This window comes from Elephas maximus, chromosome 9 (assembly GCF_024166365.1).
Source record: "Elephas maximus indicus isolate mEleMax1 chromosome 9, mEleMax1 primary haplotype, whole genome shotgun sequence".
In the NCBI taxonomy this organism is placed as follows: domain Eukaryota; kingdom Metazoa; phylum Chordata; class Mammalia; order Proboscidea; family Elephantidae; genus Elephas; species Elephas maximus.
Window position 1 is genome coordinate 106,013,304 of NC_064827.1, and position 21,764 is coordinate 106,035,067.

The 21,764-nt window shown below is 41.8% G+C and overlaps 1 protein-coding gene across 21 annotated transcripts in view; it reads left to right on the forward strand.

The window, feature by feature from the left end:
* Window positions 1–21,764, forward strand: part of AOPEP (aminopeptidase O (putative)) — a 464,323-nt gene that overhangs the window by 73,325 nt on the left and 369,234 nt on the right. For 19 of the 21 annotated variants that reach the window (XR_007518652.1, XR_007518651.1, XM_049895757.1 and 16 more), the window contains exons 3-4: window positions 754–920; window positions 18,067–18,220. Coding sequence is in view for 19 of the 21 variants with exons in the window: in XM_049895757.1 (XP_049751714.1) it covers window positions 754–920; window positions 18,067–18,220 (321 nt within the window). In the remaining 2 variants the exon portion in view is untranslated. The other 2 variants (XM_049895766.1, XM_049895767.1) reach the window with 2 other exon arrangements.

Here is a 21,764-nt window from a genome sequence, read left to right on the forward strand (position 1 = left end):
AACATGACTTAATCATAGAAAGGATCTTTCTTTGTATGAGTGGCTTTGTATTTTTTAATTGTGGTAGAACATATCCTAATGTCATGCCATTGGTTTCCAATACTTGCTTTGGTAACAATTCTGTACCCTTGGCTCCCCCGCCGCCCTCCACAAGCCTGGTTGTTGTAACTTACAGTCCTATTTATATGCCAACCCTTGTTCTTGGCCTCCACACAAGGATTCCCACAAGGGTTCCATTTAAGATGGTGGTTTCCAAGATTGGGGCTATCTACCCGCCAGCACTAGATTTGAGACCACCAGCTTGTTTTTCCAAGCATTAATAGCTCAGTGATCTCCAAACATATTTTTTTTTTCCAGAATACTTTCCAAAAGGTTTGCAAGAATGTGTATAAAACTTTTTTTCTTTTGAAGGCATAAGGGTGTAAGGGGAGGGGGCAAGAGTAATATAAATTATAACTTGGCAGACTAGTATTTGAAACCTTATCCAAAATATATTTTCCCTTTAAAAAAAAAACAAAAAAAACCCTCTTTACATATTTAAGTAATTCATTTGGGAGAAATCTACCACTAGACTATTCACACAGCCTGGCCCTTGGCAGTTTCAGTTCAGAATGCTTTGAAATCAGTGAAGTATAAAGCCTCAGATGTTTTCTTTTTGAAAGCTCAACTTAACCTTCACTACCATGGTTGTGAGAAAAGTGACAACTCATTTTAAAGATTCTCCCCCTTTGTTTCTTTCTTTTTCTTCTGCAGGCCATGTGTTTATACCATGGGATCCCCCATAAACAACAGGGCCCTTTTTCCATGCCAGGAGCCACCCGTTGCCATGTCAACATGGCAGGCCACAGTTCGAGCAGCTGCATCTTTTGTTGTTTTAATGAGTGGGGAAAATTCTGCCAAGCCAACACAGCTTCGGGAAGGTACTGTACATGTGTTCTTTGCTTATTTATGTATTGCACACATGTTGGACCCAGGAACCCAATAAGCCGTGTTTTTCTAAACTTTAAAGAGCTTCTTTATAAGTTGGGTTGGAAATGAACATACTATAAAATATCCTGCCAGAGAAAACAAGCAGGGGTCGGGGAAGAGCACTCAGGAGACTGGGCATGGGTTATGGGGCCCTTTATTCCAGAGTTATTGATTCATGGATGATTTCAGTAGTTACTTTCACCTGGTAGTTTGTGGGCCATGTGAGGGTGGTCTTGGTTGAAGACTTCTTGGGTAGGCACATGTGTCATGGAAACATCATTACAGTTGAGTTACCTGGGGTTCCATCATGGAAGCTGTGTATGATTATTCATTATGTTCAGACAGAGTGCTTCTGTTATGCGTTGTCCCTTCTGATGGCTGGCCCACTGGTGGTGTCCTGGTAAAGAATCTTGTAGCCTGCACACTATTTGCCCATAAAGAAAAATGGAAGGCAAGTTCTAATATATTTTGTGTATGAATAATTTGCTTACAGTTATAATTAACTTTTTCAGTTAAGATCCTGAGCACACTGATGCCAAGTAAGAACTTTGTAATTATAATACTTAAAATATGGTGTCTCCACTTACATACTTAGTATAGAAAATTAAAAATATACAGAAAAGTGCCAACAATAAAATAACTTTAGATTAAATGATTGCAAACATTTTTTTTTGCATTTCCCTCCAGTGTTTAAAATCTGTATATTTAATACCTATTATCAGTTCAAAATTGTCATCATAGCATATAACAATTTTGTATTCTTTTTTTACTCGTAGTATATCTTTGACATTTTTTAGGTTATTAAGTATTTTTCAAAAATATTTTAATGTCTGCGTAAAGTTTTGTTGTATGACTATGTCAGAATTTAATATTTGTATATTACTAGACATTTTTATTTCCAGGTTTTTTTTTTCATATTATAAAAAAATTTCATTAAATTCCTAATGAAAGATTTTGTCTAAAATTAGAATTATTGAACATGTTTAAGGCTGTTGATACATCTCCCAGGTTGGTTTCCAGAAAGGTTGTACCAATTTACACACCCATCCGTAGTTATGAGGGTCCACATTTCCTAGAACTTTGATTCTCTGATCGACAAGAGAAGATATCTCTTTAGTTTGCATTACTTTGCTTATCAGTGAATTTCACATGTCCTTAGATGCCTTTTGACTGTTTTCATTTCCTTGCCCATTTTTATGCTGAAATTTTAGTGACTGTTTAAGAAACTTTGTTTTTTAATTTAACGAGCTTTTTACAGACAAGGAGCCCTGATGGCGCAGTGGTTAAGAGCTCAGCTGCTAACCAAAAGGTCTGCAGTTCAAATCCATCAGCTGCTCCTTGAAAACCCTAGGGGATAGTTCTACTCTGTCATATAGGGTTGCTAAGAGTTGGAATCGACTCCACAGCAAAGAGTTTTTACAAATAAAAACATTAATCTCTCGTTATACTTATGGAAAGTATTTTGCCTCGTTTTTAGTATGCCTTTAAAATTTTTATGCTGTTTCTGATCTATAGGAGATTTTAGTTTTTATGTAGTCAAATCTGTCAGATTTTTCTGCGATAGTCTTTCTTTGCTATGAAATGTACTGCTTTGTTGTAATATTTGTATAGTTTAATTTTTATAATTTAACTCTTAATCTGTCTGTAATTTATTTTGGTCACGGTTGTGAAATGAGGACTCACCACAACATTTTTTTACAAAAAAGAAGCCAGTTGTTCCAAGATCATTTATTGAAGCTTTTCTGATTTGTGATACCAAAACCAAAAATACTGAACCCATTGTTGTCGAGCTGATTCTTACTCAACCACTGGTCTAATTTCCGTCACTATGAGTCAGATGTAACTCTACAGCAACAAGTTGTGGGTTTATATATTCATGTAAATGGACTTATTCGGCGTGTAGTCTTTTGTACCTGGCTTCTTTTGCTTAGCATATGTTTGTGAGATTCAACCATATTGTTGCTGGTGTCAGTGGTTTCTCTATTTTCTATTGAATGAATAGTAGTCAGTCAGTCCACTGTAGGAATGATCCAGTTTGTTTATCCATTTACCTGCTGGTGGATGTTGGGATTGTATTTGGCCATTCTGAAAAATATGCTGCGAATATAGATTTTTATTCCTCTTGGATAAATACCTAAGAGTGGAATTACTGGTTCATATGATAAATGGACATTTAACTGTATAAGAATCTGCCACACTATTTCCAAAGTGGTTGTATCATTTTGTGTTCCCACAGACAAGGTATGAGAGTTCCAGGTGCTGTATACATCCTTGTAGACACTTAGTATTGTCAGTCCTTTCAGTTTTAGCCATCTAACTGGTTGTGAAACACCATCTCATTGTGGTTGCAGTTTGCTTTTCCCTGACAACTAACGATGTTTGCACCTTTTCATGTGCTTATTGCACTTTCTTATATCGCCCTTTGAAAAGCATCTCTTTAAATCATTTATTCGTTTTTATAAAGTGTGGGTGTTTTTTGTGTCATTTTATTATTGGGCTCTAGGAGTATATACTCTAGATATAAGTCTTCCGTCAGATATATGTATTGCAAATATATTATCCCAGTCTATATGGCTCTCCTTTTATTTTTTTATTTATACTCTATACCACTGATTTTCCATAGTGACGTTTTTGTTGTTTGCTGATTTCATCACAGAGTTAAATTATGTTGCTACAACATTAGTTTCCTTGCAATCCTTCATTATCTTTTTTATCCTTTACTTTGCTATCATTTGATCTCATCCTGTTATACTTCTGTTTCGGCCTGTTATCTTCTCATGGTTTTTTACTATTATTTCATAAAAAAAAAAAATTATTTCATAGATGTTATATATTCTTGTATCATAATGGGAATGCCAGTGTCCTAAATTTATCTTCTGGTTTCTGTAGTAAATTGATTTCAGAGGCTTGCTCTTCCTTAGAGTCTTTAGAATGATGCTTTTCTTCACCTTTATTCTGCACAGGTGTTTTGCCCCCAGTGCTGGTGGCTTTCCTCTTTGGTGTGAACTGATTAAGGGTAAAATGTGTAGATTTCCCTCTGCTCCATTTCCTGTCCACTTGTGTGTTGACCGAATTCCCCTGTCAGCTCAGCAGAGGAAAGGTTAGCTGACATACATGGCTCCCTAACCAGGCTCTGGGGTCTCGTTGGCAATTATCTAGTGAAGTTCTGCTAGGCTCACCGTCCCTACTTGGTCCCCTGACATGCTGAATTGATTGAGCACATGAAACACTAAGATCTCAAGCAGGCCGTGCTCCCTGGCCTCCTTTAGCCCCCACTTCTGCCAATAGCCATTTTCTTTTGATAACTAAGCCAGTTGCCATGGAGTGTATTACAACTCATGGAAACTCCATGTGTGTCAGTGTAGAACTGTGCTCCATTGGGTTTTCAGTGGCTGATTTTTTGGGATGTAGATTGCCAGGCCTTTCTCCCTAGGTACCTCTAGGTGGGCTTGAACTGCCAACCTTTCGGTGTACAGCCAAGCACAGTAACTGTTTGCACCACCCAGGGACTCCTGTGATAACTACACCTCCCCGGATGAGCATGGCTCTCCCCAGCCCCACCTCACCAAGTCTACATACTTTCCCATCCATGGTTTGGCCCTGCCTTCAGATGGAGAGGCTTGTGTTTGGCAGGGTTTCTCAAACCTGAGCATTATTTTTCTTTTTAGAGGGGAAAAAAAAAATCTCACAATTTCTCAGGATTTTAAGTTACTTACATGAGAAAGCTATTTTAAAAACTATAAACTTAACTAGATATAAACTCTCTATGTTTACAATTCTCACACGCCTATAACACCAAAGTAAAATTACAATGTAAACACAGACCCAACCACTAAATCAGTAAAAGTCAAATTAGCCACTCACACTTCATATAAAGATTAATATTCTGCTGAGCTTATCTTGTCCCTCACAATGTGAACATGGTACTGACAGCTTCATGCAGGTTCTTTTGGGATCAGTGCACCCGATCCAGTTTTCCTACCACATTTCTTCCATCTGCTGTAAAACTTTTGCTCACACAACATACTGTGATGTCATTGAGACTTGACTTGGCCCAAAGCATCATCCTTGCATTGTTTTCTCATTATCTCTCAGCAATCAACGTGGTCTTACTTGTTCCTGTGCAATCGTAGACACCGATACAGATGTGAACTCTGAAATAGTTTGGTAATACTCTGACATCTGGACGGTCCAGGGGTCAGCAAGCTGGAGCCTCCAGGCCATATGCAGCGCAGTACCCATTTCTGGAAATAAAATCTAATTGGAACACAGCCATTGTTTATGGCTGCTTTTGCACTAAAAAAAAAAAAAAAAAAACACCCAAAAAACCAAACCCATTGTCATCGAGTCGATTCCAACTCATAGCGACCCTATAGGACAGAGTAGAGCTGCCCCATAGGGTTTCCAAGGAGCACCTGTTGGATTTGAACTGCCGACCTCTTGGTTAGCAGCTCTTAACCACTATGCCACCAGTGTCACAAAGGCGGTCTGGTCCACAAAGCTTTCATCTGGCTGTTTACAGAAAAAATTCTCTGACCCTGCAATAACTTGTCTGTCTGTCTATCTAAAGATTATCATCAAAAAACAATGCAAGAATTAACTTTAACATTTTTATGGGAAGCTTTCATACCTCCAGGAATGTGTCTGTGGACTTTGTTTTCAGAATGAGCAGCTTCAGGCAAAGCTATAATACAGTAGATGTTAACCGGGATTTGCTTACATTCATATCACTTAGACCGTTGTGTGAATAAACCACGGCTTCACCAGTTTTTTTCACCAGTTCACACTGCAGGAGGACTGAGCTGGACAAGGAGAAAGAACTCTCTGCCTAACATTGCAGAGCCTTCTGCAGCCCACAGCTGGGGTTTCTCAGGACAACCAGGACGCGGTACTCACAAAGCTCCCTGCCAAAATCAAAATGGCTGTTCTGAGGATGGAATAATGTCTACAAGTGTATCTGCACTCCTTAGAGAGAAGGGGTATGTGAATACAAGATGATATTATTTCCTTTCCGAGTCATGTTTTCTAGATTAGCCGATTGGTCTCCTAGGACCTCCGCTCTTTGTACACGGTGCCCTTTAAAACAATGAGCTAGCCTTGAAAACACGAGAGGCAAAACCCAGCCCAGCAAGTCACAGTTTCCATCGCAGTGACACATCGTTCTGATTAGCACATTTGCCGGGCACCAGCTGACTTCCCGAAAGAAACGCGGCACCTGGGAGCCCTGTAATGCAGCGAGGCCGAGAACAGCAACAGAAAGGACAGTGGCCTTGGGCAGGGGACAGAAACCAGAAGGCAGACCTCTGAGTCCTCGCTACACGCGGGAAAGCCTGTCTCCTAGTGATTGTTCCAAAAGGAAAGCTAATGATTTGGACTTCAGTTGATGACTACCCTAAGAATTTTACTCAATTTTTACTCAGTTGTTTTCAGTAGCCACTGTTCTTTTTTCAAGAAGGCTAAGTCAGGGCCATAGGTTTAGATTAACTTGTTCAACTCCTTTATCATTAAGCTTCGTCAACATAATATCACTTGAGTAGGTAGAAACGTTGTTCTGTGTGTTATCGTCTGCCTGTATTCCCTGCCGCAATATAGCTACACTATTGAGCACAGAGCACAGAAACCCAAAACGCAATATAGTCCTTTGTATACAACAAAAAAAAACCCATACAAACTAGTTGTTGTCAAGCTGATTCTGACTCACGGTGCCCCCATGTGTTTCACGGTAGAACGGTAGTCTGGAGTTTTCATGACTGTGACCTTTTGGAAGCAGATCACCAGGCTTTTCTTCCGAGGTACCTCATGGTAGATTCCAACTGCCAACCTTTCAGTCAGTAGCCAGGCACTTAGCCATTTGCGCCACCCATGGACTCCTTCATATACAATCTGTACGCAGTTTATTTGCAGAATAAACGCATTCCATGTTATCAGAAGTAATATCTTCCTGGAAGAAATATTTAAAACCACTGCTGATTGCGACAAAAGTGATTTGAGGTTTTTTCTTTTTTTAGTTACACTTCTGATTAGAGTTTTTGCCTGTTTTCCATGGCCAGTTGATTTTAAAAGAAAAAAAAAATGGGTGTAGTTCCTGATTATTTCCCCGGTTTGATAATTATTGTTGTTGTTTACTTTTGGAGAGTCTGCTTTTTTTTTTTTCTGATTTAGTATACTCCTATCTTTTAGGAAAATAAAATGCTTATATTTTCTGTGGGAAACCTCAAGTAAGTGAACAAGGCTGCCTAAATTAAGGTCCTTCCAAATGTAGGAAGAAAAGCTTATGAACAAGTGAAAGGTGTTAAAAACTATACGTGCCCTTGCGTGGGATCTGATTTCATTTTTCTGTGCAAAAGCAAGACTGCAGACATTACTTCATCCTGGGCAAAAGGCTCCTCTCTGGCCTGCCCAATAGACCAGCTCACTGACATTCTTTTTCTCTTGACTTTGTGTGGGAAATACCAGGGAAAAGCCAAGATTTCAGGGGTCCAGACCCTCCTGTGTGCAATTGAAAGCCAAATTTTCTTCCCTCTCAATGGCTCAACATGAGCAATACTATTTAAACGGCTTCCACAGCATGCAGCCAGGAATTACGTATAAGGAAATGGTAAATTAAAAGGCATTTAGGAATGGTTATGATGAAGTGTTTTCCCCACAAAGACAGAATGCAAAGTAGAGAAAGCTCCTTGTTCTAGAGCCGAGGAAACTTTATTCTGTGCTGGTACATGCGTGTGTTTTCCAGAGGCAGGGAGTATAAATAAATGCCTTTCTCTTTAGAGAGCCACAGGGGAGTGAGGATTGTGTGTTCTATTCTGTTACACCCACCCAAGCACTCACATAATACCTTGACTTTCTAAATCTGTGTCAGTTAATTCTTTTGTTCTGTGATTTGTCTTCGGCTAGTTCTTGCTTGCCCCCCAGCACTGCACTTAACATACACAGCATACGTGGAAGTCATTATGATGTCTTTTGGACGATGATGAGTCCAGCAGCCATGTGTCTACCAATACTTGTGGCTGTGGATTTTTGTCTTAGACTTGACATTCATGAATTTTGTTGTGTAGGTAAAATAGTAAAGTTTATCTGTGACCATCAGGAGCAATATGATTTGGTGTCCAGTTTACTGATCCATTTTGTACTTAAGTTTGAGGGACACTGAGTCATCTGTATCATTGGTCAGAACAGCCAGTGAGACTTGGAGTAAATAATAAGCCTGGCGTGATGTATTATTCCTGTAGGTATTCCAGAACCTGTGGAAGCGATTGTGCTCTTGGTTCGGTAGGTGGCGCTCTTTTGCCTGGTTGACAAGAATGCTCTTTTGGGCAGTCTCTCCTGGGTCTCCTGTGCCTTAGACAGCACCATGTTGCAGAGGAGGAAACCTGAAGCCCTGCTCTGATGGCATCAGTGGCCGAGAGGTGGTGGCACGACTGGCACATCGCACTGGTTAGACAGTGCCGGTGCATACCAGCCCAGGGCGTCCTACTGTCTCCTGTGTTCTGGTGCCAGTTACAGCCCTTGAGCAATAGCAGAGAAGAGCTAACAAAGACTGTCACGCCATGAGTATTCAAGAGGGTGGCACTAGCTCATAAAAACCAGAGCGTGTAGACTCAGCGTCTAAGAAGTAGTAAAAGAGAAAGCTGATGTTTGTGAAAGTTCCCCAAACTGGGAGCTTTACTAGACACGCACACACAGTATATCACAGCTCGAAGTATGGAATAATTTGAGCAGGAAGCTCTGAAGTAAAGAATAGTGGATAGAGAAAGAAACAATCTTGAGTAGGAAAGAAACAGGAGCTACAATAGAGTGGAGTAAAGAAAAATAATAGTTAAATAAAAGTATTATTAACCTGATGTTTCTGAATGCCCTGTGTTATCTGAATGCTCCTTGCTTTTTAAAAGACAAGATGGATGCTTTTACTAGGAAGAATTTCCGTGCCTGTTTTCATTTTCAGTGAAAACACTGACTCTTTAAATACAAGAAGTTCTACAAGATGCTTAACTTTACAAAGACGAATACTCTGTTCTCGCCTTTGCAACAGCTTAGTGGTTCTCTGTGTGTGGTTGTACCTTTAGTAAGTTTATCCAAAATCCGTTGCCACTGAGTCATTTCTGACTTATGGTGACATGTGTTACAGAGTAGAACTGCTTCATAGGATTTTATTGGCTATAATCTTTAGGGAAGCAGATTGCCAGGCCTTTCTTTTGCAGTGGCCCTGAGTGGGTTCGAACCGCCAACTTTTAGGTTAGTAGTCGAGGGCAAACTGCTTATGCCACCCAGAGACCTAGTTTGTCCAAGACTCCGCTAACGATAAGACCACACCTTTCCATAAATCTTGTATTTAATTTACTGCAGCCTGCTGGCACAGGGGTTAAGAGCTCATGCTGCTAACCAAAAGGTCAGCAGTTAGAATCCACCAGCCACTCCTTGGAAACCCTATGGTGCAAGCTCCACTCTGTCTTATGGGGTTGCTAGGAGTTGGAATCAGCTTGATAGCAACAGGTTTTTTTTGGTTTGGAGGCATGACTGATGTGTAAAAACGAGTACAGTGATTTCTTTTTCTCTTTGAATTCTTTTCCTTTTTATAAGAATATTCTCTAAGATAATTAGTAAATATTTTCAAAGGCTTGAGATAAAAAGTTCTCTCTCCCATGAACTGACTACTTTGTTCTTCCTTTTGTCCTCTCTACTGATAGCACCTCCTCCCTTGGAAGACAGAATCTTCGAAGCTATTCTAGGATAGTTTTTAGAGTAGTAAAGGGAAAAAATAATTAATGCAACTGTTTTAGCACTGTTTCGTTACGATAATTATTTTCAAAACTAAATTTTAAACTGTCTCTTATGAGTCACACCAAAAAAAAAAAAAAAAACAGTCATCTTTAAGGAAAATTCCAGTCCTGTTTTGGAGATAAAAACGTCTCTTTGGATTTCCAAGCAGCTGCTGTTGTGATTGCATGAACAACGTCTGACACGATGTATACGTCCTAGTGGTGAGAAAGTTGACGCCTAAGAGTTTTTCTGCCTAAATAAGATCCAATTTGGGAGAGTGGTGTAGGGGCTGTAGGAAACTCTGCCTTCTTTCTAGAAGTCCCTGGGTGGGGCAGATGGTTAAGTGCTTGACTACGAGCCGAAAGGTTGGCGGTGCGAACTCCCCCAGAGACATCTCGGGAGACAGGCCCCACGATCTGCTTCTGAAAGTTCACAACCATTGAACACCCCGTGGAGCAGTTCTCCTCTGCACAAATGGGGCCGCCGTGAGTCAGAATCGACTCAATGGCAAGTAACAACAACAAGCCTTTTTAAGGAGGATGGAGGGCAAGCTAGGTGGCCGTTCAAGCCTGCAAAGTTAGGGAGCGCCGTTTCCTCTAGGCCCCTTCCTACCACCTCAGCTCTCTGTTAGTCTTTCTAATGAATTCCAACCTGGCCATGAAATCTTACTGTGATGTGGTGGGCTCCTGGCCTCTGCAGAGGAAAACCTCTGCGTTAATTCAAGTATAGCGTGTTCTATTTTGCATCTGGTGCAGCGAGGGAGTCTAGTGTAAGTGGATTGAATCAAAAAGGAAAATGAAGGCATTCACTGTCTATTTCATCAAGGATGGCTCATTTAAAGTAAACACCATTTAAATAGCCTCCAAATGGCCCATTCTATATGAAGTCATACAGGATGCCCCCTTTGGGCTGTCATTCTTCTTTAAACGGATTGCTTTGTGTGCACTGCTTTTTAATGCCATTCAATCTGAAACCCCATCTGTGGGCCTCATCAGGCCATTGGCTCCAGTGCACATGTGGCAGCCATACCTTCAACCTTCTTTGCCTCTGCCTTCAGAAAGCCAGTCCTAGCAACACAGAGACAGCTGCAAAGACGAGAGCTTGCAGATGGTGATGATGAGGTGATGATGATGATGATGACGACGATGACTAGGACAACAGCAGCTAACATTTCTTCAACACTTGCTCTGTGCCCATTACTGTGCCTCGTGATTCCTATATATGTTACCTGGTGGCGCAGTGGTTAAGAGCTGGGCTGCTAACCAAAAGGTGGGAAGTTGGAAGTTTAATCCCCACATAATCCTGTGAGGTAGCTACTGTGATCATTTCCTTGTTACAGTTGAGGAAACTGATGCATAGAGAGATTAGGTTGTGGGCCCGAACTGGTAAGCTCAGAGCAGGGATTTGAACCCTGGCAATCAGATTACAGAGCCCAAACTCTTAACCAATGGCCATATTCAGGAAAAACAAATCCTCACCAATTCTCTTTGCCTAGAAAAGCAGTTAGGCTTATTCCAAACAACAGACAATCCAGAAATGATTTTTTTTTTTTTTTGCCTTTGGAATGCATGTCTTTTCTGGGGCAGTATTTCCACCTCCTGGTCTACATATTATGCAGTCTGATTTGAAGCTGAGGTCAGGTGTTCCCAGAGCAGCTCCCTGTGGCAGGGGGCAGTCTTCAGGCAAGACTGGGCGTGATGGAATAATCCACATACAGACAACCTTCAAAAGAGACGTTTCTACCAGATGGTGATGATAGAAATGTCCTCAGAGTAATGAAGCAATAAACACCTTCCCTAGAGCACTGGAAGCTTCCTGTGATAGTGGCACTGGATTGTAGCCATCACCCAGGATCAGGGCAAAAATCTCAGGGTGGTCAGGCCCTTTTGAGAAGGGTCCAACCCAGGGTCTTTGGGAAGTGGATTTCGGGCTGGTTTTTATTTGGCCAGCTAATGTGTCTGCCCCGATTTGACTGTCACTTGCTATCCAAGAAAGTTTTCTTTGTTTTAAAAGATTGGAGCTTGAAACATTTCATTCCAAATGAGCTCCATTAAGTAGAGGAGCTCCTAGCAATCTAAAAAAAAAAAATAAAACATCTTGAGAGCAGTATAGGGGGAGATCATCTTGAGCATTTAAAATATGAATTTGGGTGATATTTTCAGTACATTTCCAAAAATATCTCCATTATTTAATGTCAGATAAGACTGCAGGGGAGCAATGACAGCTCTAAAATATTTCTGATGGACTCAGCTCAGGTTCTAGTATCACTTTTGGTATCTTACTCCCAAGCTCCAGGTTGTTGAAGGTTTCTGACCTTTTTTTTTTTTTCAAAACAAAACAAAACAAAAACTCCATTTCTCTCCCCGTTGCATCCCTTTGTGGCTTCCAGTGCCCCTCCCACATCATCTTGAGGGGACAGACATTCTGATAAGGTGTGGGCATGTGAGGGGGTTGGGCGCCTCTTGTGAATTCCCAGGGACAGTGCACAGGGATCTCACCAACGCTGATTGCATTAGCGGTGTTCTCTCTTGGAAGCAGTTTGGTCCCTGCTGTGTCCGAAAGCCTCTTCATGCCTGCTACTAGATGGATGGTACAAGCACCAGGCAGTGAACACCCAGGCCAGAGATTCAATACGAACACAAGGAAAAAGCCTATTGTGCGTAGTGTTTCGTTCTTAGAGGATTCTTACTGGATGGTGCCTGCTCCTTATCTCTAATGTGCCGCTTCCTTCTGATGTATATTTGATCATTCAGTGGTATCTCAGAACCAAAATTTTGTTGTTCTGTTGCGGTTACCTTTTACTTAATTTGATTGATTAGTTTTATTTTTTTATATTAAAAATGCACATATTTAAAGAGCCAGATATCTCTGCCCTCCTCATTTCTCCCTCTCCAGAGGTGCCTCTTTCACCTCTTTTAGCTGACAATTTGATGTTTACCTACATGCCCATCAGTGAGCTAGCTGCCCAATTGTTCAGTGTTGGTCTTCCCACTGTGGTCTTTGCTCCCCTACCCCCGTCACACACATGCTGTCTTCTCCACATCCCATCTTCCCAATATAATTAATGTCATAGCTTTGGTTAGATGGATACTCTTCACTTAAATTATTATATCTATATCTATTATTAAAAGCTGAGCCTTGTAGTAAATCTATGATTACCTTATTATTTCTGTACAACACATTAGTATTTCATGGAGTTAATAATTGTCTTCTTGCTTTTTTTTTTTTCCCTAGGGTTCCTATATATTCACCAATCCTAAACTCTTTGAAAGGTGCTTCAATCTCTTTTCAAGACTCTCAGATATGTCAGACTTCCTCTCAGTTTCACCTTCTTGAAGCAGCCTCTCCTGGGGCCCTTTAGCCTTCTCCAATGGGGACGGAGGTGCCCTCTCCATGGAACACACAGCTGGCCCCTGGGATCTCCCTTCTCCATCATTCTGAAGATTTCCTTTGCTTCTCTCCTGTGTTGGCTCACCTGTCTTCTTCTTCCTTGGTTTACTACCTCTTTTTGAAGTGCACTTTAGGTACTTTAGTAGCTTCCAGAAAATTGGGCATGTGGGAGGTGAATTTTTTTGAAACCCTGCATGTCTGAAAATGTCCTTATTATATGTGAGTTTTTTTTTTTTTTTCCCTCTCTCTGGAAGCTTGTAGGATCTTGTCTTTGTCCCCAGGGTTCTAAATTTCATAATGATATATCTCCAGGTGGGTTGATTTTTATCCAGTATGCTGAGACTGTGGGTCTTTACAGTCTGGAAACTCATGTCTCCTTTAGTTTGGTGAAATTTTCTTGAATTTTTAAAGCTGTTTTTAATGGTTTTCTTTGTTGTTGTTGTTTTTCCTGGAGCTTTTTTTTTACTCTTTCTGTTACTTGGATCTTGAACCTGACCTGGTCTTCTATTTTTCCCCTCTCTGCTCCTCTTTGTATCTTTGTTTCTCTCTGTCTATGCTATTCTTCATATAACTCAGACGTGATTAGGTTTAGGATCTACCCTGCATTGGTATGACCTCAACTAATTGATTGATTATGTTACATTAGGTTGCATTATGGGAGGTGATGACATTATGTTTCTTTAGGTGTAACGTAATGGGTGTGTGATTGACTGTTAACCTCAAGGTTGGTAGTTTGGACCCGCCAAGTGGACCCGTAGAGGAAAGGCCTGGTAATCTGCTCCCGTGAAAGTTACAGCCAAGAAAACCCTCTGGGGCAGTTCTACTCGGTAACACACGGGCTGCTGTGAGTTGGATTCGACTCAGCGGCAATGAGTTTGGTTCTTTGTTTTTTGGGTTTTTTTTTTTTTTTCCTGAAAAAGCCATTGTGCTTTATTGTGCTTATGCTTCTGTGATCGTGTAAACTCTGTGGAGGTGACTCAGGGGTTTCCTCTTCAGTAGAAAAATATATTTTTAAATTGTGATTTAGATGAAGGTTTACAGAACAAATTAGTTTCTAATTAAACAATTAATGCACGTATTGTTTTGTGACATTGGTTGCCAACCCCACAACATGTCAGCACTCTCTCCTTCTTGGCCTGGGGTTCCCCATTACCAGCTTTGCTCTCCCTTCCTGCCTTCCAGTTCTTTCGCCTAGGCTGCTGTGCTTATTCAGTCTCATGTTGCTTTATGGGCCTGTCTGACCTCTGGCTGAAGGGTGAACCTCAGGAGTGGCTTCAGTACTGAGTTTAAAGGGTGTTTGGGGTCCATAGTCTCTGTTTTCTCCAGTCTCTGCCAGACCAATAAGTCCAGTCTTTTTTTGTGAGTTAGAATTTTGTTCTCCATTTTTTTCCAACTCTGCCTGGGACCCTCTATTGTGATCCTTGTCAGAGCAGTCGATGGTGGTAGCTGGGCGCCATCTCGTTGTGGTTTTTAATTGCATTGTATTACTTTACATTAGATCACACCCACAGGTATAGGGATTAGGATTATTAACATATATTCTGGGGGGACACAATTCAATCCATACACTGATCGTAGGGAATCTAAATGACAGTGTTTTTAGGTTTCTTCTTTTGGACAGATCAGGTTCCTTCAGTCTCCTGCCTGGAAGTGAAAGACTGGCTGCCAGCATTCTGGGAACCAAGTAAGGGAAGATGGCAGAGGTCGCCACATTCAGTGTGCATATGTTCATCCAATCCCATTCATTTGCCTTCAACTGTGCCATTTCCCCCCAGTCCAGCGGCCCTGTCTTTTGCCCTCTTAGGAAGTGCACTTCCAGCTGTTTTCTGGGGTGTGTGTTGGGGGGGGCGGAGGTGATAGTGGGAAAATTGTCCAGGTATGCAGAGTTGGGGAGGCCATCTGATTGCTTCTTGGACAGATGTTCAGCCAGTCCTGCTTAGTTTAGCACCTCTACCACCGCCAGGCCTCTTGGGGCTTCTGGGTTGTCAGATGAGGTAGTTCTCGTCTTTCCCCACTGCTAACTTAGAATTCAGGTCAGCTGTGTCATTCACCGCTTTCCATCTGCTTTCTAGCTTCCTAAATATTGTGGCTGTTGTCTCTTATTATTCCTGTTCTTGTTGATTCGAACCTTAAAAAAAAACCCTTTTACTGTCCTTTAATGGGGTTTTGGGAGGAAGCAAAGGTAGCTTCATGCTTTCAATCTCCCATGTTTACCTGAAAGCCCCGTCATTTCTATTAAATTACTGAACCCCGAAGTATGAAGTTTTTAAAGGCAAAATCCAATGGCCCACGGTAAGTACTCCAAAGTATACTTCAGAGAAAGAATGACTAGACCACAGCCCTTTGATTAAAAGAATTTAGTTTTTCAGGATTATTTCTTTCTAAAAAAAACCTAAGATTTAGCATCAAGATTTAGTTCCTCGCCCACAACTTTTTTCCTTTTCTTCCCTCTCCACGCCCTTCTCCAGCTCTTACTGTGTTGTCTTGCCCAAATTCAAGTTCTTCATGAAGCAATCACAGTGAGGCATCTGGTGGCAGGGAATGAGGTAGTTACAGGAAAGGAAAAAATGAGGAAGGTGGGTGCAGAACAGCGTGTCGCGTCAAACCCATGTCATGCTTTTATCAAGCCCGCTGTGATTATCGCTACCCTCTTCTTCCTGCCTCAGGATCAGAGCAGCAATTCTTTTCAAAGCCGTGGCTTTCCTTCAAGCCTACTAGAAGCTACGTGCATCACTGGATTAGCTCCAACACCACTGAATTTGGCCATCCCTTTAAGGAGGAACATGCCTTCAACTTCGAGATCAGCTATAGAGTTGGATGAAGAGTGGCCACTCTGACTCCAGAAACAGAGAGAATGGCTGTCTCTGGGAGGGGTTTCCAGCAGTTCTGAGCATGCCCTTCTATATTCCTCCTTCAAGTATTTCCTCTAATGACTTCCCAATTTGGATATCATATTTTTTCCTTAAATTTAAGTCTTTGTTTTCTATTTAAAAATTGTTGTGTTCATTAGAGGAGTTCTGTACTGTACTTCTTTGAATCTAAGATGATAGAATTTCAAGGGATGAATAAATAATGGCCCCTGTTGCCTTTCTGAGCTTAGAATTAGTTGAGAGACAAAGGAGCCAAGCAGATAGATATAAAATCTAACCATTATTATTTATTTTTGCTGGTAAAGCACTCTGAGAATGTTGTGTGATGTCTGTTGGCCAGTATGGGCAGGTTAATATCTTGACCTAGAATTTTACATCTACTCATTGACCAAATTGGACAACCACAGGTTACTCCATGGGTGCTTTATCCTCTAAGACTTAAAGAAAGAATATCTCCTACAAAGGAATTTGTAAGGGGGCTGAAAGAGAGGCCAGGGGTATCACTCTAATGGAAGTTCCTCCTCTTAGGAATGTGAGGAGAATATGTTCGCTGTAATATAAAGTGATATCAATTCCCCTTAAAACATACCATCAATTTATAGCAGAGACTCAGAAAAAAAAAATACTGTGTTAGGTTATATGATACATTCAGGGTTTTTTTTATTAATTTTTATTGTGCTTTAAGTGAAAGTTTACAAATCAAGTCAGTCTCTCATACAAAAATTTATATACACCTTGCTATGTATTCCTAATTGCTCACCCTGCAATGAGACAGCACATTCCTTCCCTCCACTCTCCATTTTCGAGTCTATTCAGTCAGCTTCTGGCCCCCTCTGCCCTCTCATCTCTCCTCCAGACAGGAGATGCCAACATAGTCTTATGTGTCTACTTGATCCATGAAGCTCGTTCTTCACCAGTATCATTTTCTATCCCATAGTCTAGTCCAATCTGTGTCTGAAGAGTTGGCTATGGGAATGGTTCCTGTCGTGGGCTAACAGAAGGTCTGGGTTCCATGACCTTCGGGGTCATTCTAGTCTCAGTCAGACCATTAAGTCTGGTCTTTTTATGGGAATATGGGGTCTGCACCCCACTGCTCTCCTGCACCCTCAGGGGTTCTCTGTTGTGTTCCCTGTTAGGGAAGTCATTGGTTGTAGCCAGGCACCATCTAGTTCTTCTGGTCTCAGGCTGATGGAGCCTCTGGTTTAGACACATTCAGATTTTAAGAACATTAAAATTATTTTTAAAGTGCCTCCTTAGAATCTAGAGAAGTACTGTGTGGCAAGTTATCAATCATTCATCCCTGTGATAAAGCTTTCTCCAAGATTTGGACAAAGTGGAGAATATACCTAGACTAGGCCGAAAGACCCACTGTACTCCCAGCTCTGTTACAAACTAGTTCGTAGTCTTTGGCTCATTGCACCTCTCTAGACTTGTTTTTCATCTGCTTAGTGAGGAGTGGGGAGCAGCCCAATGTATGGTCAGACAAAAAGGATGGGAGAGGTAAGACCCACAGCTAACTAGTTTCAGAGTTGGAACTAAAGCCTAGGTGTCTCCCTTCCCTAGTCCTGTGTGTTTTCTTCTGTATCCATTGTAGACTGACTTGAATTATGTTTAGTAAAATAGTGCAGTTATAGCATAGAAGCAATCATTCATTTGTTCATTTATTCATTCACTTAATAGTCATCGATTGAGCATCTCTTTTTATGCCAGAAACTGTGCTAGGCAATAAGGGTGAATAAGACACGTTCTTGATTCTGTAGGCACATACCACCTGTACCCTTCTGTGTTTGCACCTGAGTGACCACCTCAGCCACCACCCTTTATACACTCACTTGAAGGGCTTCAGCCTGATCCCTGGAAGAGACCTCAATTTCCTTGGCTGCCCTGAAACTCACATCCCTTCTATAGTTTCCCTGTGACCTGGAATAATGCCCCTTCGATCCACGTGACTGACTGACCTCCAAGAACTGCCTCATACCAGCTTATCACAAGCTCTTCAAATGCCTAATGAGGAGAAACACAGAGGAAGGTCCTGTGCCACGCATTGACCTCATCATGGTTTTTCTGTTGCTATTTCTAGGGTTCTCGAGCTGGCATTACTACGTAACCATGCCAATGCCAGCCTCCACCTTCACCATTGCAGTGGGATCGTGGGCAGAAATACAGCCAGAGGCCTGCTCATCAGACGGTCTGGCAGCAGAGAGAGCCTTCCTACCTCCCGAGGCCGACTTCAGGTTTGTGTTTGGGAACTTGCTGCAAAACAAGCAATTGAGGGAGCAGTGTGATGTGTTTCTTCCAAGCGCTGGAAATGTGAGTCATCCCTGCTGAGAAGCTAAACCAAAATATGATTAATCAAAGCAGGAAAAGCCCTCCTGGGAAGGAAAGGGAGGCGAGAGGCAGAAATGTGGGCATGTTGTTTATGCAGGAAGAAGGAGAGAAGAAAATAAGCATATATGAAATTCTCTGTGAAGTCAGGTGAAATATTTTTATGTGCGTCTGGTTAAGTTGAAAGATCCTAGAATTCAACACTGCCCCCACCCCACCCCCAGACCCTACACTGTTTCATTTGGGTTTTCGGTTCTTTGCATGAAAACATAATAAAAACATGCTTCTTGTTCGATGGATTACTTTGTAACCGCTCAGCTGTTTTAATTCCAGTGACTGCTGCTAGCATGGCATTTGTAAGGCCTGGCCTCCCTCAGTGGGGTTGGTCAGCCTCCTTAGAAGCACAGGGCACAATGATGCTTTCACAGGGCCATTGGATATTTACCTGCAGACTCCCAAATGTTCAACCATGTCTTAGTTACCTAGTGCTGCTGTAACACAGATATTACACACGGTGGCTTTAAAGAATAGAAGTCTCTTTTCTCAGAATTTTGGAGGTTAGAAGTCTGAATTCAGGGCCTGGCTCTAGAGGGAGGTCCTCCCTGTCTATTTCAGCTCCTAGTAGCTGCCAACAATTTCTGGCATTCCTGGGCTTGTAGGTACATGTGTCTCTGTCGTCTGTCTTCCCCTTCTGTCTGTGTGTCTCTGTGTCTATTCTCTTTCTGTAACTCAGAACTGATTAGGGTTAGGACCCACCCTACTCTTGTGTGACCTCATTAACATAACGAAAGCAAACCCCTGTTTCCAAACAGGGTCATATTTATACATGCAAGGGTAAGAATTTCAATGCATATTTGTGGGGCGGGGGGAGGAGAAGGGGACAGTTTAATCCATAGCAGACTCACTTTGGGAGCCAGAAGGGAGAAAGAGTGCACACATGAGAGGCACAGAAGCATGCTGAAATCATGCGTCGCTGCATCATGCTGCACTCTTAGGGCTTTTCTGCCCAACTCCATTTAATCATTTTTCCTATTTACAGAAAGTCACTAAGCCAGTCTCTTCTGGTGGAGAAAACCCAGAATAATGGTACAGATGGTTAGTGTATCCTTGAAAACCAACCAAGATACATTCTTAGTACAAATTCCTTTCGTTTTGGTTTTATTTTGCCATATTGCTTTCATTCTTACTGCAGCGACCATAGTGGTCGGTGTCTTTAGGGGATAAAGCCACTGTGCCTTTTCTTGGAGAGACATGTCTTATTGGCTCCATTTTGCTCTTTGGGGGAGAGGAGGTAATTTCTACTTCTCGCTTAGTAATGTGCCTATTTTGGAATGTCTTCCCTGAGCTCTATAGGATATCCTAGATTGTTTACTGGGGTTGACTTACACACTTTCAAGGGAAGACCAGAGTTGTGGGCAGAAGTGACATATGTTACTTTCATGCAGGAACATTTAATTGGAGTGTGAAACCCCGCAGCACTCTAGTCGCTTGTCCTGTGATCATGGAGTAGGCCTTGGGTTGTGATTGCGGGCAGCCTGAATTTCTGAAAGAGTCACTGGAGAGTCCCTTGGATCTATGGTGGACTTGGTATGAGCAAGAAATAAACTTTTTTTATGTTAAGCCACTGAAACGTTGGGGTCGTTTGTTAGTGCAGCATATTCTAGCTTATCCTTGACTGATACAGAAGCCACTGGATATGTAAAATCAGGAAAAGTTTTGGTCTAGATGTCATCTGATTTAGTACTGACAACAAGCCTGTCAGATAGGTCAAAAACAAACTAAACGAAACTCACTGCCATCGAGTCGATTCCGATTCATGGTGACCCTATAGTATGATGTCAGATAGGTAGGTTTCATTATTTCGACTTTATGGATGAGGATTCTGAGGTTCAGAGAGTAACTTGCTCATATTCATATGCCTATTGAATAACAATTCCTGGATCCACATCTAGGCCTGACTCCTAGAGAGGTGATTTAGAATTTCACCTGGAGACTTTTTTTTTTTTAATAATTTTTATTGTGCTTTAAGTGAAAGTTTATAAATCAAGCCAGTCTCTCACATATAAACTTATATACACCTTACTACATACTCCCACTTACTCTCCCCCTAATGAGTCAGCCTGCTCGCTCCTTCCAGTCTCTCCTTCCGTGACCGTTTTGCCAGTTTCTAACCCCCTCTACCGCCCATCTCCCCTCTAGACAGGAGATGCCAACATAGTCTCAAGTGTCCACCTAATACAAGTAGCTCACTTCTCATCAGCATCTCTCTCCAACCCATTGTCCAGTCCAATCCATGTCTGATGAGTTGTCTTCGGGAATGGTTCCTGTCCTGGGCCAATGGAAGGTTTGGGGACCATGACCGCTGGGATTCTTCTAGTCTTAATCAGACCATTAAGTCTGGTCTTTTTATGAGAATTTGGGGTCTGCATCCCACTGTTCTCCTGCTCCCTCATGGGTTCTCTGGCGTGTCCCCGTCAGGGCAGTCATTGGTTGTGGCCGGGCACCATCTAGTTCTTCTGGTCTCAGGATGATGTAAGTCTCTAGTCATGTGGCCCTTTCTGTCTCTTGGGCTTATAATTACCTTGTGACCTTGGTGTTCTTCATTCTCCTTTGATCCAGGTGGGTTGAGACTCATTGATGCATCTTAGATGGCTGCTTGTTAGCATTTAAGACGCCACACTTCAAAGTGGGATGCAGAATGTTTTCTTAATAGAATTTATTTTGCCAATTGACTTAGATGTCACCTGGGGACTTCTAAATAATCTGCACGTGACATTCATTCCTTACCTGGAATGATCCACCTTCCCACCTGGAGAGTCACTGCCATGATGGCAATTGGAGCACATTACGTTGGAACAGAAAAGCAGCAGTTGTGAGCACTGCCTTTGAGCCGAAGGTACCGTTGTTACTGGCTGGATATGTCTCTTTGGGTAAGGCCACACTTTCCTTATCTGTAGAATAAAGACTTCGCTTGGGGGTTCTCAGATTCTTCGAGGTGTAGAAGTACTCTGCTCCTCACATAAAGCCTCAGGGTTGATAGAATGTTAGAGAAGTGTATCAACTGAAAAATGTGCACCTTGGGAAAGCTGGAGGAAGGCAAAGAAAAAAATGTGTTATTTTGTCCTTCTAGCCTTATTCCCAAGAGTTACAGGGTCGGGGAGCAGACAGCAACCATTCCTATGTGCTCTCTCTATCTTTCCCAAAAGCAACTGAAGTGGCTTCTCGCTTTTCTTTCAACCGTAATTCTGCAGGGAAGAGGATATGACCTGGTGACTCAGGGCTGTGGGAAGAGATGATGTCTAAAATCCCTTTGAGGCTTAGGAGAAGGGTGAGTGCTACCCTCTCTTGTTCTCCTGAGTTTGGAACCAATTGAGAAACAGAAAGACATCAAAATAAAGGTTTTGTGATAGAGGCTGGACTGAAGGAATGCTTTGGTGCAGTGGACTTTGTAAT